Raw genomic sequence first — 18020 nt, 5'->3', positions numbered from 1 at the left:
TGGTTGGTTTGAACTAGGTGAGCCATAACTGGTTATTTTAGTCAAATCCTCATTCTCAATAAGACAAAGTAGCTTACTTCTTATTCATATTTTGGTGTGCTATGTGTTATACAAAATATTGTCCACCATATAGCAAAAGAATACTTTGTTAATAAGAGGATTTTTAAAATTGTACACTCTGCAAGAGATGAAATTCTGTAGTCTAGGGTAGAAATTCTCAAACTGTGGCCCCAGACCAGCAGCATAATCAACACCTGGGAATTTGTTCAAAATGCAAGTTCTCAGGCCCTGCCCCAGACCTCCTGAATCAAAAAGTCTAAGTGTAGAACCCACAATCTGTGTAACAAGCCCTTTAGTTGATGCTGATGCCCACTCAAGTCTGATGACCACTGCCATAGTGTCACCAGGCCTCCAGAGCCTTTGAATGTTTCTGAATGCCAGTGCAATTCCTGAAGTAAGCTTCATTTCATCGCCAGGTCCTTTGATTCACAAAAATCTGTGACCCAGTTTTAGATGTCATGGTTTCCCTACTGGCAGCCATTCATAGTTCTCTACCAGGCTCACTGCTCCCTGCTATGCACCCTTGGATCGAGCTGCTAGTATGTTGGTCATACCATGCTATGCAGGGTGGGAGAGTTTAGCCTTGCCAGCTCTCCTCACTTACTGTTCAAAGCTCTCCCAACAACTCTTGGAGCATTCAAAGTTCTTAAAGAAAGGCCTTCATGTTTCTGTCCTGGAACTACCAGTGGTTACAATGATTCCACCAGGGCCCTCAACTCTAAACATTAAACTCCTGGCTCTCACCTCCTGAGTTCTTGTTCATAGCACAGCTGCCTTCTATTCACACAGACCAGGGGCAACCTTGTCCACTGTGTTCTCCTTAAAGCAACTCATCTACCTCTTCTTCGGGGCTCAGCTTTCACCTTGAGTTTTGCAAAGCCAGTGGTTCTTATATTTTAACGTGTCAGACTCAGCCGGAAAGTGTATTAAAACACAGAGTGCTGGGCCCGCCCCACTATAGTTTTTGATTCAGCTGGTCTTGCATGTAGCCCAAGAATTTGCATTTGTAACAAGCTATTCAAGAACCATACTTTGAGAACTACTGTTGAAAGCCAATGGCACTCAACTTATTTGCAGATGAGTACCTAACAAAAAAAACCAGACTTGCCCCTCCTCTCTATCCCCAAATGACTAGTCCTTGATGTCTTCCAAGAAATGCAAAGCATCCATCAATTAAGTCAATATATTTGTTTGTCTTTATTGGTAATTAAATTCCACTCACTTCAAAAAAAGTTTTGAGGCAACTTTAAATCATCAGCAGAAATAGTCAATTTACCTAGCGTGCTCAGAGAATTGCTTTTCCTCCCAGGGGAAATAATGTACTCTGTTGCTCTTAAAATCTGCTAGCCTTGGCCCTGATTCCAGTTTTCTCCAGCTAAGGTGGAGTTGGGGTGGGAATGGGGAATGAGAGTTCAGAAATCTTGCTGTCTCTAAGCAGGACAACAGCGGTAGTAGAATTAAGGAGACAGACTCTGGCTTTGAGAAGCAAATGGGATGTGACATTAGTAATCCTGCCAATGATCGAAACAATTAAACTCCTACTCTTAACAGGGAGTCCCTCACTTCCCCATCCTTTCCTCCCTTGTTCACCAAGCCAAACCCAGAAATAGAACACGCTCACTTTTCAGGTTACTCTCTCTCTACTTCATCTCCAGAGATCACATCTGCTGCTCCCAGAACAAGGCCCTATTCTCGCAGCTACATAAGTCACTGCTGACATCTTCCTCTGGAAGGTGGAGCTGAAACTAGGAGAGAAAAACACCAGTAGGGCAAAAGCCTCATTCCAGGTCCCAAATGCCCAGAACTGCCTGCCAGCAGCAGCCAGGTCCCTGGTCCGCAGCCCACATCAGAGGCCTGCAGAGAATGGGGGCGTGCTAATGGAAAACACATGGTGGCCTGTGGCTTACCTTTCCTGAGTTCACTACTCCACCTGGGGTGGGGGCGCTCCTAGGAGAGCTGTTTGAGAGGACCTAAGGCATAAAGTCATGTACCACTTTCTAGTTTCTCCCGATGAAAGCAGAAAGTCAGCATCCAACCTACCCCCAACTGAAACTAGCCTCACCCTGCTGATTCAAGTGCCAAAGGTCCTGGGGGAATAATATTCAAATGTCTCTGCTAACTGCCTTTTGCGTCTCACAGTGGTTCCCTAGGAGCATAAAATATGAGAAGTGAAACTGAACATGTCACCCCTTTAATGAGGGGAGAGGAAGAACCACCCTGAAAGCCCTTTACATTGGGCCTGTTATTTTTCAGTTGGTCACACACAGGCCCTCACTATGAAGGGTTTCACGGCTGCCTTCCTCATCTGGACTCTAATTTCTCTCAACGGCGGTGGTGGCCAAGCCTGGCCCACACACACAGCTTGCAAAGATGGAAGCTTGGAAGTGCTCTACCAGAGTTGTGGTAAGGTCTTTCAAAATATCCATTTGTGTTTGAGGGGAAAGTAAGGCCAACAGATGGGCTGCTGTAGCGCTTAGTTGGGGTGGGTGAAGGGTGAGGAGACCAGCACCAGACACTTTCTCCACTCACGGTGGGACTGCAAGGACCATTTGGATCCTTTGGAAAAAAGGGGGTCAGAGGTGGGAAAGATCTTAAAGAGACCCACCAAGAGGACAAAACAGAGACGTTGAGAATCTAAATGGAGCAGTTCACTAATACTACAGAAGCTGAAAAATAACAAAATGACCAATGAGTCTATCAAATTAAGAAACCTCACCAGTTCAAAATTAAGAAAAGAGTCTTCCAATCCCCTGCTTAATAATAATAATAACAATAATAACAATAATAATAATAATAATAATTGTACCCCTAGACAGTTTCTTTAGTTTGCAAGTTGAGTGAAAAGGTCACTTATGCCAAAGAGAAGATTCCTGTCCTTCTTATGACATTCCTAGAGTTTCCATTGCAACAGCATCACTCATTATTAAGCAAAAACTTATTTTGCAGCTATTATTGCCTGGATTTTCTCTAGTGCTAGACATAACAAAAGAGAATGAACCATAATTGTTACCCCAATGGTGCAAACAGATAAACCAACAAAAATTGCAATCTAGTGAGCAGAATGTGGGGAACTACTGTAATGAGTGTCTGAAACAACACTTTGGGGTTTAGATTAGTCTATTAGGGCTGTCATAACAGAACACCACAGATTTGGTGGCTTAAATAACAGAAATTTACTAATAGTTCTGGAGGCTAAAAGTCTAAGATCGAGGTGTCAGCAGCATTGGTTTCTCCTAGGATCTCTCTCCTTGGATTGCAGATGGCTTTCTTCTCTCTGGGTCTTTACATAGTTTTTCCTCTGTGCCCACACATTTTTAGTGTGTCTCTCTCTTCTTATAAGAACACTAGTCATGTTGGATTAGAGCCCACCCATACAACCTCTTTTACCTTAATCACCTCTTTAAAGGCCCCATCTCCAAATACAGCCATATTCTAAGGTATTGAGGGTTAGGGCTTCAATATACTAATCAGCGGAGGAGGCATAACAACTCAGTCCATGAAGGGGGCCTACATGGTGAGAAATGAGCCTAACCTCAGGACCACATCTCGAATAAAGATTAGAGGGATGGGCTCATGAAATATGACACTTTGGAGGTTGACAGGAAGCAAAATATTGTTTGGACTGAAGGAGGTGAAAAGGAGATACACTTTAAGCATCTGTATTGCCCCCACTGCAAGCTCAGAAGTTGTGGAGATGTTGCACTTGAGCAGATAACTGATCCCTGTAACTGGCACCCAAGGAGCTGCCTCAGAAAGGGCCTGACAATTAGGCCAGTCTTCAAGGTCATTTGTCTTCAGTTTGACTTGACTTGACTCCTTTAAAAAGAAGAAACATAGAACATTAAAATGCACCCCCCAATATTTTTTAATGTTAAAGAGAATGAATGGCTAGATGCCGGTGTGTTGATCTCATTACTCTTGCTCTTTCTGCTGGCATCTATTTATTATGAGCAGGATGAGAAGCAAGACTTGAGATGAATGGACTGGTCAGGATTTGTTTTTCCAATTCATCCTCCCATAAAAGTTTGCCATGACTGATCCACCTCCCTGACCAGCCTTCAGCCTACAGCCAAGCTTGGCACAGCCTTTCAAGTCGCTGCCAGGAGCAACAAGAGGAGCAGATGCATCAGGAAAAGAACTAGATCATTGCACTGGCCCACCTAGGGATAAGTCCTCTGTCTGCTCCACAGAGGCAATGAATGTCAGGCACAAGTCCTGCTCTGGGCACTCAGAAGAACAGAATGGAGGAGATGCAGTTCTCGTCCAACAGTGGTAGGGGTCAGACAATTAAATAACAGGGTAAACGCTCTGTATGAAGGGCTGGAATAGAGGTATGCATCATGTACCAGGGAACACAGTGGTTGGAAAGGATGAGGTTGGAGACCAAATCTGTCAGAGGAAGGGTCATCAAGCTTGAGTTCAACCTTAAAGAATGATAAAAATAGTAACTGTAACATCTCATGTTTTTGAAAGGTTTATATGTGACAGGCACTATGCCAAGTACTTTCTATGAATTATTCTTATTTTACAGATGTGTAAACTGAGGGTTAGAAACATCAGGTAACTTTCCCAAGGCCACACAAGCAACAGTGGCAATATTACATCTCTAGTGGCACAGAGAAGGCACGAGGTAAATATTTGTGCAATTAACATGAATTGATCCAAGGCCTGCCTGACTCCAGAACCTGTGTTTTAATCTTCTGCTGTCTAGAGTTTGATCTGAAGTCAGTGGAATAGAGGTCAGGATCAGGAAGGAGGGAATGGCATGTGTGAAGGATGGGGATGTGACCAGACATAGAATTCAGGGTGCTGAACACAAGAGCGGGATGAAAAATAAGGTGGAAAGTTTTTCAATATGATCGTTAATTTTATGTGTGAACTTGATTGGGTTAAGAGATGCCCAGCCACCTGGTTAAGCTTTATTTCTGGATGTATCTGTAAGGGTGTCTCCAGAAGACAGTAGCATTTGAATCAGTGGACTGAGTAAAGCAGATCACCCTCACCAATAGACCTCACCTAATCTGTTAAGGGCCTGGATAGGACAAAAAGGTGGAGAAATGGAAAATCCAATTTTGGCCTGATGGCCGAGTTGGGCTTTATCTCCTGCTTGCAACACTTTTGCTTCTCAGGCCTTCAAACTATATCATCATCTTTCTTGGATCTCCAACTTTCAGGTAGCACATCATGGGAATTCGCAGCCTCCATAGTCATGGGAGCCTATACCTCATAATAAATCTCTTTCTAGAATACATATATATATATTACATATGTAATTTCATTGTTTACATTTTTCTGGAGAACCCTAATACACAAGGAGACCCAGATAAAGTTGGGCTGCATCCCATTGGCAATGAGGAGGACACATTTGGAAAGATCTCTCGGGTAATGGGTAGGAGTGTAGATATTAGACTGAAAGCTGTTTGAGGCTAGAGGCAGAGTTTGTAGTCTGTAGAATCAATAATCCAGGAAAGAAACAATGAGAGCCTGAACCAGCACGTTTCAACAGCCATAATGTCAGAAGGAATCTTCAGTACACTTTGGGGTTAACAAAGTGAGTCCTAGGAGCTTCTTTAGACATGGGCTCTGCTTCATGTCTTCCTAGCCATTGACTGCATACCCCTCCCCAGATGAAAGTGGCCCTCTCTCCACTGTAGGATTCATAGTGAGGCAGCCTCCAAGGACTTCACATTGATAACAGTGCTAAGGCTACATGTTGTGACACTCTAGCCAGTCCTGGTATTTACACATCCTTAGTGCACATCAGAGGCTTCTAGAATTCCAATATGCACATGGATGTGAGAGAGTTAGCCGACCGAATAGAGGATCCATTATTTTCTAGGCTTAGTGTTTTATTTTTCCCCTCTCTTTTTGTTTTATAATTTTAGTGGGAAGAAGAAATCTTAAGTTAGAAACTGTTTTGAATAATACGAAAACCCTTGAAAAGAAAGAAACTTATAAGCATTCATGGAGCTCTCAATACTGACCAGGAAGTAAGTAAATATTCTGAAAAAGCAGAAGTCCTGCTATGTCCAACTATTAGTACTACAGTGTAACAACCTTTACAAAAGCAAAGAAGGAACAAGAGCAGTCAGGGGACTTTCTTTGGTTAAATCACAAGACAATTCCCAGGGCTAGAAAAATCCCAGGGACCCCGACCCCATGCACATGTCGCAAATGTCCACCAATGTATTTATTTACACACTGCCTCTACACACCAGTACATGAGGTAGATTACGAAAGTACACATGATGAGAAGGTGAACTACTAGTGGAAGAAGCAGAGTAAGGGGAGGGTGAAGAAGGGGAATGATAAAGCCAGGGTAGGTCAGGATACATACAACAATGAGGCAATGTGAGGGATAAGATTTTGGGATCTGGAGTCAGCAAAATTCATTCCAACCCTTGAGCAATACTAAGTCTCCTGTGCTTGATTGTAAAGTAGCTGCTGTCAGAAGTTATCACTTGGTGGCTTAAAGTGACACACATTTATTCTTTTAGAGTCCTGGAGGTCAGGAGTCCAAAGTCTGTTTCACTTGGTCAAGTGCCACTCTCTCTTGGAAACTCTAGAGGAGAATCTCTTTCCTTGTTTTTTTCCAGCTTCTACAACTGCATCCTTTGCATTCCTTGGCTTGCAGCCCCTTTCTCCATCTTCAAAGCCAACAATGTAGCATCTTCAGCTATCACATTGCTTTCTTCTGTGCAGTATCTCCCTCTGTCCCCCTCTTACGAGGCCACTTGTGATTAGGGTAATCTCATTACCTCAAGACCCTTAGTTTAATCATAGTTGCTAAGTCCCTGTTGCTAAATAAGGTTACATTCAAGGTTTCTTGGCATTGGACATAGATATCTTTGGGAGCCATTATTCAGTCCACTACAGAAGGAATAATAAATTCACATACTGCTCAGGTTGTGTGAAAATTAAATGCAAAATATTGTTGCCATTGTTGTTGTTGTTGTTGCTGCTGCTGCTGCTGCTGCTGCTTTTATGGGTTTTTGATAAGGACTGGAGAGCAGAGATCTAGGTAGTATTTTCTGGCCAGAGCCTTGAGTGTAGATCTAATGTTGTCATTTAATGTGCTTTGACATCAACCAGGCAGAGAGGAGGATCATAAAAAATAAGAAACCTATGACACATGCCTAAATCACTTCCTGTCCCCCTTTTAATTTCCCTGACACTCATAGTCAACCTGCCCATTCAAGCAGTTCCTGGGAGTTGTCCAGTGCAGAGGTCAGCAAATGAAGCCCATAGGCCAAATCTCACCTGCTGACCATTTTTGTGTGGCCCGTGAGCTAAGAATAGTTTTTACATTTTTAAATAGCTAAAAATTTGAAAAGCAAAAGTAATATTTGTGACATGTGAAATTATATGAAATTCAAATTTCTGCATTCATAAATAAAGTTGTATTGGAACATACAACTTGTATCATGGCTCATTCATCTATGTCTTTTCTTTGGCTGCTACCATGCTACAATATTGAGTAATGTGATTGTGACTATATGGCCCACAGAGCCTAAAATATTAACTATATGGCCCTTTATAGAAACAGTTTGCTTCTCACTGGTCAAGGTTAGGAAGGAAGCTCTCGAGCTGTTCACCAGATCAGAGCCTCAAGTTCTAGGTCTTCTGGATAATTGTAGCTATAGAGAGGCTCTGTGGTCAAGTGAACTTGACACCTAAACCACCATGATTGAAAGGAATTTATAGGCTATCTTTGAAAGAATCATCATTACCATAAAAATCTCCTGCTTTTGCATAACATTTTACAATTTAGAAAGTCTTTCCATTTATAAGGTCTCATTCGACCCTTACTAACAACCCTATGAGGTATGTAGTATGTTTATTTCCATTTCCCAGATAAAGACACTGAAACACACACATAATAACTATGTTAATTAAGTAACGTCATTGAGCCATGATACAAGCCTAAGTGTCTGACTCCATGCCTAGTGGCATGAAACATAGAGTGAAGACAGGGAGAAGGCACGGCTCAAAAACTAAGTCTTTGTATGAAGAGATTAAAACCCCAAGTATTCTGTGGACTAGAAAAAGGAGGAGGAGGAAGAAGGGAGCAGGGGGAGGAGGAGATTTGTCTTCTGACTCGAGGATTGTTTCCTCTCCCTGCCCCCCACCCAGCCTCCTCTCTCTGCACACACTCAAAGCTGGGCCTGGTTGGCTCTCCCCCAGTATCCACCAGGGACCTGCAGCAGCCATAGATGAGAAGAAGCACTCACATCTACATTTTTCAGCCACATGTGCCAAGTTCTCTTTTTTTGCAAATGTGTCTGAAAATGACATCTACCATTCTCTTATCAGTAACAGCATAGTTTTCAGTTAGAGCCCTCTTGAAAAGTTTGGCATGCTTACTCTATAGGGAAACCCTATGTCCTCCACACCTGACATGAGTTTCATCTGTGGAGAACTTGATGAATTGGAAAGGGGGGCAGAGGGAAAGCCCTCTCTCTGGCAGTTAGTTGAGGTCTGTGGGTGGTCCCTATGGGGTCCGGCCAGCTACCCAGGAGGTTCTAGGGTCAGGAGGCCATGGCATCTGGCCACTATGTTTCAAACTTGTAATCAACACCTCTCCTTGAAGGCAATCGGCCTTGTCCATATCTGTCTAAATAGGTTTTGTGTGTTGCTAAAGTTTGCTGCAGGGTGGGCATTTTATCTGACCTCCAAAATGTCCTTAATTACAAAGTCAAAATCAGGTCATGTGCACCTGCATAATCCATCAAGATAGTCAAACGAGACAATTAATCAGGCTTTAAGAATGCAAAGCAATGTGGCAGCATCTCCTCTAAAATAGAGAGTAAGCAGCAAATGACCTAGCTGCAGAGCAGAATGAATAGGCATGTTGATAAAATGTTCATAGAAAAATTTTTTCAGAACTACTCTGGGAGCAAAGGGTGGGGTAAAAAACTGCTTTCCTCAAAACCTAATAATTCTGAAATAAATGGAGCATAAGACAAACACAAAAGAAGCAACAACATCAAACTATAATAGTAATAATGGAAAACATCGCAGGCCAAGTAGTCATTTAGCAGCACTTTAAAATATTGCACACAGAAAGCAATTTCTCTCTTAGTTTATTTTCTGAGACTATTAAGGATATAAATAAAGTGCAATTAAAAATAAGTAGGCAAATAGCCAGATAAATAAAAATGCAATTCTAAAGGGTTAACCTAGCTAGCTGCCTTGAGCAGAGTGAGACCTTTTGGCCCAAATGTAAAGACAGGAAGTTAATAAAATGTGTGTGTGTGTGTGTGTGTGTGTGTGTGTGTGTGTGTGTGTGTGTGAGAGAGAGAGAGAGAGAGAGAGAGAGAAACAGAAACAGAAAACAGTTGAGGTTGAACAGGAGCTGGAAGAGAACTAAATCTGCAGGTGAGTTTCTACTACCAAGCCACAGTTCCTCCCTGTTAATTCTCCCAAGCACTTTTAAAAGAGCTGTTGAGTAACTCGTGAATAGGAACCTAAACAGGAAAAAAAGTCGAGAGTATGAGTTTAAGAAGCCTCATCTGTGCAGGCAGAAAACATCTTCCCAGGTCTTTCCATCCTCAAGCAAAATCCCAATGGGCAGTTTTGCTCCTGTTTTGGAGGAGGATCTTTAGAGGGGAAGAGTTGGGGGAGGGTTGTTGCTCAGCTCTGCAGCTCAGCTCTGCAGCAATTTTTGTAGAAACTATAGCATAGACACATTCTCAGAGCTGTCGCCAGTATGAGGTTCCGATTAAGTCTTCAGACTCAGGCTTGCAGAAGGGGGCGTTCGGGGGACCAAAGCAGCTTTTTTTCTTGAGGCCAAGGAAGGCAAAGGTGAGAGAGCTCCTTCCCAGTCTCAGCTCGTGCAGCTGGAGCACATGGCAGAGGCCCACAAGCACCAAATTCCAGGCAAGGAAGGAACACGCAGCTGCAGAGCCCTCGGCAATATTGATAAGAGCAGTGAGAGGCAAAAAGCAGTGGCAATGCAGGTTATGGTTATATCAGGGCTGGCACTCCCCTCCTGAATCCAAACAACAGGATGGCGAGGATTTTAACTGAAAGAATAGGGTGACTCATCCAGGAACTCTGTGCCATCTGGGTTGAGGTTTAGTCCTTTTATGGGATTCCTTGTAAAGTGGTATCTGAGGCCCCCGATCCAGTAGCTTTGTTCTGGGATCCCAGAGAAGCCATGTGGCATTGGAAAACATACTCTGGGTTTACTGGGAAACAAGTATATGCACATTCGTCTGGGTGCAACCTATGGGTGATTCATTCACAGTGGGCAATGTGCAAGTCAGCATCTGCCAGCCTCATTGTGTGGGATCCAAAACGGCATCATTGTGTGTCCCTTCTTGAAATTCTGTGCTGGTTTCCCTCCAGTGCCTCTCTGCCTTGAGGACAGAAGTGAGTGGTAACCAACCCAATGGCTAGAAGGAGAAAGAAAAGGATCCTAGCCCAGAAAGTGCTGCTTCCAAGCACAATTTATAGTTGACAATTCATTCTCACAGACTGCCTGCTTAGCCAAAGTGCTTTCAGTGCGCTCCCTTATTGGAAGCCTGATGTCCCTCCTTATGGCCAGGTGGGAATTGTGCCAGCCCCACTGAGAAATCCAGAATACAATGATCAGGGTTCTCTCTGCCTATTAGCCATTAGAATTTTTTCCCATGGCTGCAATCTTTCTTATTCAAAGAACTCCTCTATATGTGATCAATTTAGTCTTCCTATGCTATATTAAAAATGTCCCTTTATACTACTTGCATAATTAATAAAGCAAAACTTTGTAAATAAAATTAATTTTATTGCTGACATATATACTTTGGTCATGAATTTATTAATAAAATTTTAAGCATTTAATCTAATAGAGCAGATTTCCTTAAATGCTTTAAAAGCAGGCTAAGTAAACACAAATTATCACAATAATTGTTCTACTTATTACCTTTTCTTAAACTAATTTCAAAATATTGATAATATGATTTACATTTATTCCTTTATCATTTTTACATTGATATTTTTCCTTACCTATATTCTTATACCTTCCTGGGGTTATAGTAATACTCAATTCAGTATTTTCCTGGGTGTATAGTATGCTCCAGACCAGTGATAAAGACTATCACCTTAGACCAGCTGAGGATGCAGGTTTTGAGTTACCAATCAATTTTTTTCTGGGCTTGGTGGCTAGTCAGCAAGGTCTCTTTACTTAAACTCATCTACTTCGTCCTGAAGACCTTTTAAGCCCCTTTCTTTCAAAAGTTCCTCATATCCCCGTGCTTTTTCCTCACAGTATGTGTTGTGATGTTTTTCATTGTCCTAGCATTATTATACACTATACATTATACATTCATCTGGTCTGTCAGCATTGCTGGAAACTTACGCCTGCCATGGTAATATCAAAACTGTTATTAGAGGGGTCATGTAGAGTTGGTGAATTTTGTCTGCACAGTTGAGATTCATCTGTACAATATTTAGCTGACTCATCATCTTAGAATGTAGCACTGGACTGTCTTTCTACTTGTATATTCTATGTGATTGCTGGTGCTAATCTGGCTGTTTTCCAGCTTTCTACCCAATTTTTATATGAGACCACTTGAGATGATCAGTCCCTTCTGTTCTATTTTTTTCTGGCTCATTCACAATTCTTTATCTGTATTCTAACATACTGACAAAGATAGAGAAAACTGCATAGTTCTCTCTAGCCTATCCATAGAAGTAGAGATACTCTGAATCCCCAAAGAACTAGGAACCAGGCTTCGTGCTCCTCTAGTGCTTGAGATGTAACCCAGCTTCCTTCCTGTCATTGTTAAGGCTGTGTCATTAAGAAATGCTAGCCAAATAATTATTAAAAACATAATCACAAGAGATGAGGTCCTCAAGAGCTCAAAACAACAGGCACTGTCTTTCTGCCTATTCCCAGCAATTGCCTGGCATTGCTAATGCTGTTTGCTCCAAACAGCAAAAGAGAGGAAGTTCTCAGTTGCCTGTCTTCCTCCCCCTCTACCCCACTCTGAGTCAGAGATGAGCATAACAGACTACACTAGCATTGGCTTTTGGTCTGTTTACAGTTCCATGGCCATTGTAAGTCAATCACAGTTCACAGTGGCTGCATAGCTACAAATGGAGGAGACAGAGAAATGCTCCAGCACAGGGTCAGGTTGCTGGAGCAGCTCTTGAGAACAGTCTTATGCTTTGTGAGGCCAAAAGATCAGTTTCTGACAGTCAGCCTTGTAATCATCTGTTGCAGTAATAGATATTAATTGGTCCTGGGGTGGGAGCTGTTACGTGACCACATATTTCTCTGCAATCCAAGCATTCGCTAGCATGTAGGCAGAGTCAGTGTTCTGCCAGTCCCTGCCCACAGACTTAGGATAGACTGAAAACCTCTTATAGAATTGGGAAATGTTCCGGCCAGGCAGGGCTGCAGTCGAAGCATCTCCTCATTCAGAAGAAACTCTGAGCCAGAAAGGCAATGTGTCCTAACCACAGCCATAAAGCTAGATGTCAGCAGAATCTGATAAGACCCTCCCAGGTCTTATAAATTGGGTGAGGTCACCCATTGCAGGTCAAAGATACCACATACGCCAAGACTAGACTCTCTCCCTCCTACCCACAACCCCAAAGTATAAAGGATCTTCTTTCTATGACCTTCTCTTTAGGTGATCTGCCCACATCCCTTCTTTGCCTACGCGCCTAAAAAAACAAGTCCTTTGTATACACAAAATATCTATGGGGGGCTCCCTTATAATTTTGAGAGGACCAACAGTTCCATAAATGTACTATCATTGTGGACTTTACTTAAAAATGGCATAGTTTTGTAGAGCAGTGAAAGCTAGAGCTTGTCTAGAATAAGAGCTGCCTTCTTCTGTGGTATCTTTAACATTTAGAAAAGAACTAACCATGACAGAGGACACCTGGCAAAAATATGACAGGCGACTTGGGCCCCTGAGCCCTAAACTTGATGCCAGCAGCCTGCTGCTCCTGGTCTTTTCTCCATATGTAGAAAAGCTTGCTAAGGACAACTAACTTCAGCCATCAGGCAAATGGCCAAATCCTTCCACCCCCATCCACTGTGGTCATCTGGCTCTGTGTGGATCATGGATGGAAGCTATTTCAGAAGAAAAGTACTAGGAGTCTCAGTTCTCCAGAGACCCTAAATTTCAGCCTGACCTACACTGAGCTCTTTGGAATCCAAGTGGAGTGGAAAGTTGGCTGCAAGATTATTTTTCTCGGGTGAACAATAGCTTTTCTGCCTCACACTTAGATTTGGTTTCAACTAAGTTAAAGAGCAATTCTTATGTAAGTGAGTATGTACATTTCAAAAAAAAAAAAAAAAGAAAAAATAACAAAAAAGAAAAATTGCCGGTGGTGTAAGTTAAAGAGCAATTCTTATGTAAGTGAGTATGTACATTTCAAAAAAAAAAAAAGAAAAAGAATACCTAAGAAGAAAAATTGCCAGTGGCTCTTGGTTTATTTGGGCCAGTAGTTGAACTGAGTGCAGGCTTGCTAGCAAGTATCAAGTGTCCTAACAGAAATATGTCTGAGGTTTAGAGCCAATAACCAAAATAACGAACAGGAGGCTCCTCTGCAAACATTGCCTGCTCTCAGGGACTCAGCAGTGCTGCCTTACTTAGGGAGCAAACCTTCAGAATTCTGGAAAGCAGTGGCAAGCGAACAAGCAAGAGAGAGAAGGTCATAGTCACCTTCCTGAAAAATCAGTCCTTTCCCTGCATCTTGCCCATTCCAGAAGATGTGAGCAGGGGTTGAAAACTCGAATAACTTCATGGAAAAGGCAAATTACGAATGAAGTCAATCTGTTGTAATATATAATAGAAAGTGACAGGGACTATGGCACTTGCTTCATCTCAAGAAGGAAACTACTATTCATCTCCATCTGATCATCATGTGGGCTTGTGGGATCTTTGATGTTCAATCTCCTGAAAAAATTTTCAAAGGAAACTAGAGTTTCTAATCTAGAGACACAACTTCTTAATTTATAAATATGGCAACTAGTCTAAGTGTTTTCAAACATTTTGCAGGCCAACAAAATACATCTGAAAGCTAGATGCAACCTATGGGCTAGCAGTTTGCAGCCTCTGCTGGAAAGAGGATAGATTTTAGCTTTTTTTCAGTACTCAAAGACTTTCTGTTCCTTGTCTCAAAGCATCCCTAAGAAATCATCTTACAGTTCAGTTTTACCATAACCATCCTCTGTATCAAAGTGATGTCACTATATGAATCCCCAAGAATGCCAAATATATATAGTTAAGTATCCACTTACTTAATGTGGAATATTCTTACTGGCCTGACAGTCCAGTACTCAAGTATGTCCAGTTCATGCTATTTTTATTATCATCCAAACACCTGGAAATGCTCATTAGATTTTGTGCCAATTTTGACTCAAATCTGTTGAAATGTTTCTTGCTACCTACAAATATCACTGAAGTGTGTGTTTCTAAAATATAGCAAAAAAAGCAGAAACTACTCCACAAATGAAACCATTTCTTAGAATTTATCTTTGAATCTACAACATTTAGTAATCTACAATACACAATCAATACTATAAATTAGAAGAATTGGTGTAAATATTAAGTTTAGAGTTTCCTCAAAAATGATCCCAGATGTAGGAATTGAATGCAAATTTATTTGAGAAAAGATCCTAAGAAGTACCGAAAGAGAATGAAGAAGTGAGACGAGGAAGAAAAGAAAGCCAGTCTAAGTAACTACTGTGGGCAACTGGGCTTTGGTCCTTCTGGGAACCTCTGGGAGACCCTGTGAAACATGAGTTAGAGTGGTCATACCTGAAGGTAGAGGAAACTGCGGCATTGATCTATCATCTTTCATCTGTTGTGGTTGTTCCTGGGAACATTAACTCTCCAGCACTCCTCACTTGACTGTGATGGGACAAGCTCTCTTCCAAATCCGGAGAAAGCCCTCAGGCAGTGTCATAGGTATATGCAAGAAGAAGTCTTTGTAGAGAATAAGTGTCCTGCTGCAGTGTTCGTGTGCATTTGAATCTCTAATACATACTAAAACATCTATGAACAGGACACTGGAAAAAGACCAAAATAGCCCACTGAAAATGACCAATACATCTAGGGAAAGTGTATGAGGTGGGCTAGGAAAAGTGTATGAGGTCTACATACCATAGAAGACTGTCTTGCTATAAATATCTGAAAATAATGGATAAAATGTGACACAGATCTTTTTAAATGCATAGCTGAGCTTTCAAGAAAGGATGGGAAGTCTCCAGTAGCCAAAACAAAAAGAAAGCCCCAAAACAGAGGAAAGCCAACAATGAAGCTGTGTCTGCCCTTAGTAAATATGTCTCTCTCTATGAACCAGAACATGGGCTTCAATGGCTGCGCATGAGTCTGGCAACAGTTTTCTGGGCTGTGCAAGGTGTGAAATGGATCCTTCTATGAAGCTACCTTCAAAGAGATATATCCACAATTTTTAAAAAAAGTAGATAAGAGAGGGAGACTGAGCAAAATGGTGTAGATGATACGAAGCTTCCCTCATCCCCTCTTGTGACCACATCAAAGCTGAGATGGAAACATGGAGCAAACGGCAAGCAAAATCACCTGAGAGTCTAGAGGAACAGCCCTACAACTAGGGAGAGAAATAAGAAATAACCTTGCAATGGGTTGGAGGTAGGAGCAGGTGAAGACACAAGGGTGCTGGGTCCTCAACAGCTGAGTGAGACAGAGGCTATGGCAGCTGCAGATGCCTCTTAAAGGGGCTCTGTCCACAACCAGACTTTTGAGGTGACAGACCTGTTCACTCCGAGCACCAGCTCTGGGTCAGCTGCTCAGAAGTCACCAGGGACTTACAGGGAAACACTGAGTTGTCAGAGCAAGGGCCAGAAGTGAGGCTTTCTCCCAGACAGAAGCGCTGGCAGTATCCATTATTCCTTTATTGAGCCCTCCCCTTTCCCAGTGGGTGGACACAGAGCCTCCATAGCTGAGACGTCATCAAACTGGATAACAGAGGTTGCTCTGTCCAGAGGATTCTCTGAAATTCCATCTCCTCCAACTCATGGCCTCACCCAAGCCACATCCAGTTGTGTCCTTGGTGAGTCCTGTGCCACTTGCTGAGCAGCACCAAGACTCACACTGTTGAGAGCTGACCTCAGTTTCTGGCATGACCTCTTGAGGCAACTATAAATGCAGCATTATTATATTGCTTGCTGAATCTTAACAGGTGGCTCCATAGTAGCACAAGCTGAAGCTAAACTTGGCCTGTAGTTGAACCCCTCTCGGAACTGTGCCACTGGACAACTACTACACAAAGCCACACTAATAAGACTTGGAGACTTAGGAGCTTTGCTTAGTACATAGAAACAGACACATAAAAATGGCTAAAATGGGAAGACAAAGAAGTAGAAACCATATGAGAGAACAGAACAGAGATCCAGGAATAATGAAGTGAAGCAATCTAATAGGTGCAGAGTTCAAAAACTGGTTACCTAACTTAGGGGAAGTACAGATGAACTCAGTGAGAACTTTAACAAATAAATAAAAAACCTAAAAGTGGAAATGGAAATTATAAAAGGGAACCAGTCAGAAATGAAGAATACCTTATCCAAGATGAAGAATATATTAGAGGGAATCGACAGAGTGGAGGAAGAAGAGAATTGAAACACCAATATAGAGAATGGGACCCAAGGACACTCAATCAGAATAGTAAGAAAAAAGTAACCAAGAATATAATAATAATTTAAGGACCCTATGGGACAAAATTAAGAGTAACAAAATTTGTGTCATAGGAGTACCTGAAGAAGGAGAACAAGAAGTTGAATATATATTTGAAGAAATAATGATGGAAAACTTCCCTAACCTGGTGAAGGAAATAGACATACAACCCCAGAAAGCTCAGATAGTCCCCCAAAATATGAACCCAAAGAGGCTCACATCAATATACATCATAATTAAAATGCCAAAGATTAAGTACAAAGAGAAAAATCTTAAAAGCAGCAAGAAAAAAGCAATTAGTTACCTACAAGGGAACTCCCATAAGACTGGCAGCCAATTTCTCAAAAGAAACTTTGCAAGATAGAAGGGCTTAGCGCAAAATATTCAAAGTGTTGAAAACCCAGGATCTATAAACAAGAATACTTTATCCAAAAAAGCTATTGTTTAGAGTTGAAGGACAGATAAAGATTTTTCTGGACAAAAATAAGCTAAAGGAATTTATCAGCACCAAGCCAGTATTACAGAAATTGTTGGAGGGACTTCTTTAAGAAGAAAAACATGTATCAAAAATATGAATAAATAATCGTAATAACTACATATTTATCAATAAGTACCTCCAATGAAAAGAATTAAGTGCTCCAACCAAAAGATAGGGTGGCTGAATGGATAAGAAAACAAGACCCTTACATATTCTGCCTATGAGAGACTCACTTCAGATTAAAAGACCCACACAGACTAAAGGAAGGGGATGGAAAAAGATATTGCCTTGATGGACCTAGAAGGTATTGTGCTAAATGAAGTAAGTCAGATAGAGAAAGACAAATAACACATGATTTCACATACATGTGGAATCTAAAGAACAAAATAGACAACAAGAACAACAAAAATGGAAACAAACTCATATATACAGAGAATATTTTGAGGGCTACTAGATAGGAGGGAGGTTGGGGAGATGGTGAAAAAGGGCAAAGAGTTTAAGAAGTACAAAAGGATAGACACAAAATAGTCATGGAGATATAAAGTGCAACGTAAGGAAAATAGTCGACAATGTTGAATAAATATGTAAGGGAGGAGAAGGGTATCTGATTTAGTGGGGTGATCGCTTCATGAGTTATATAGATCTCTGATCACTATGCTGTATAACTGAAACTGATTTATTATTGTATGCCAACTATAAATGAAATAAAAAACCTCATTGAATTGTACAATGTAAATATGAGCAACTAATTGTCTATTATACTTCAATAAATCTGGAGACAATATTTTCACACACAACATGGATAAGAAAAATAAAAATTCAGCAGG

The 18020-nt window shown here is 41.5% G+C and overlaps 1 protein-coding gene across 1 annotated transcript in view; it reads left to right on the top strand.

The window, feature by feature from the left end:
* Positions 1–2336: 2336 nt before the first annotated feature.
* LY86 (lymphocyte antigen 86) overlaps positions 2337–18020 on the top strand; it is a 71319-nt gene continuing 55635 nt past the window's right edge. The window contains exon 1 of the mRNA XM_006909290.1: positions 2337–2463. Within this exon, the coding sequence (XP_006909352.1) occupies positions 2337–2463 (127 nt within the window). The remainder of the gene's footprint in view (positions 2464–18020) is intronic.

Source organism: Pteropus alecto, unplaced genomic scaffold (assembly GCF_000325575.1).
Source record: "Pteropus alecto unplaced genomic scaffold, ASM32557v1 scaffold121, whole genome shotgun sequence".
In the NCBI taxonomy this organism is placed as follows: Eukaryota; Metazoa; Chordata; class Mammalia; order Chiroptera; family Pteropodidae; genus Pteropus; species Pteropus alecto.
This window is presented reverse-complemented; position numbering and strand designations above follow the sequence as displayed.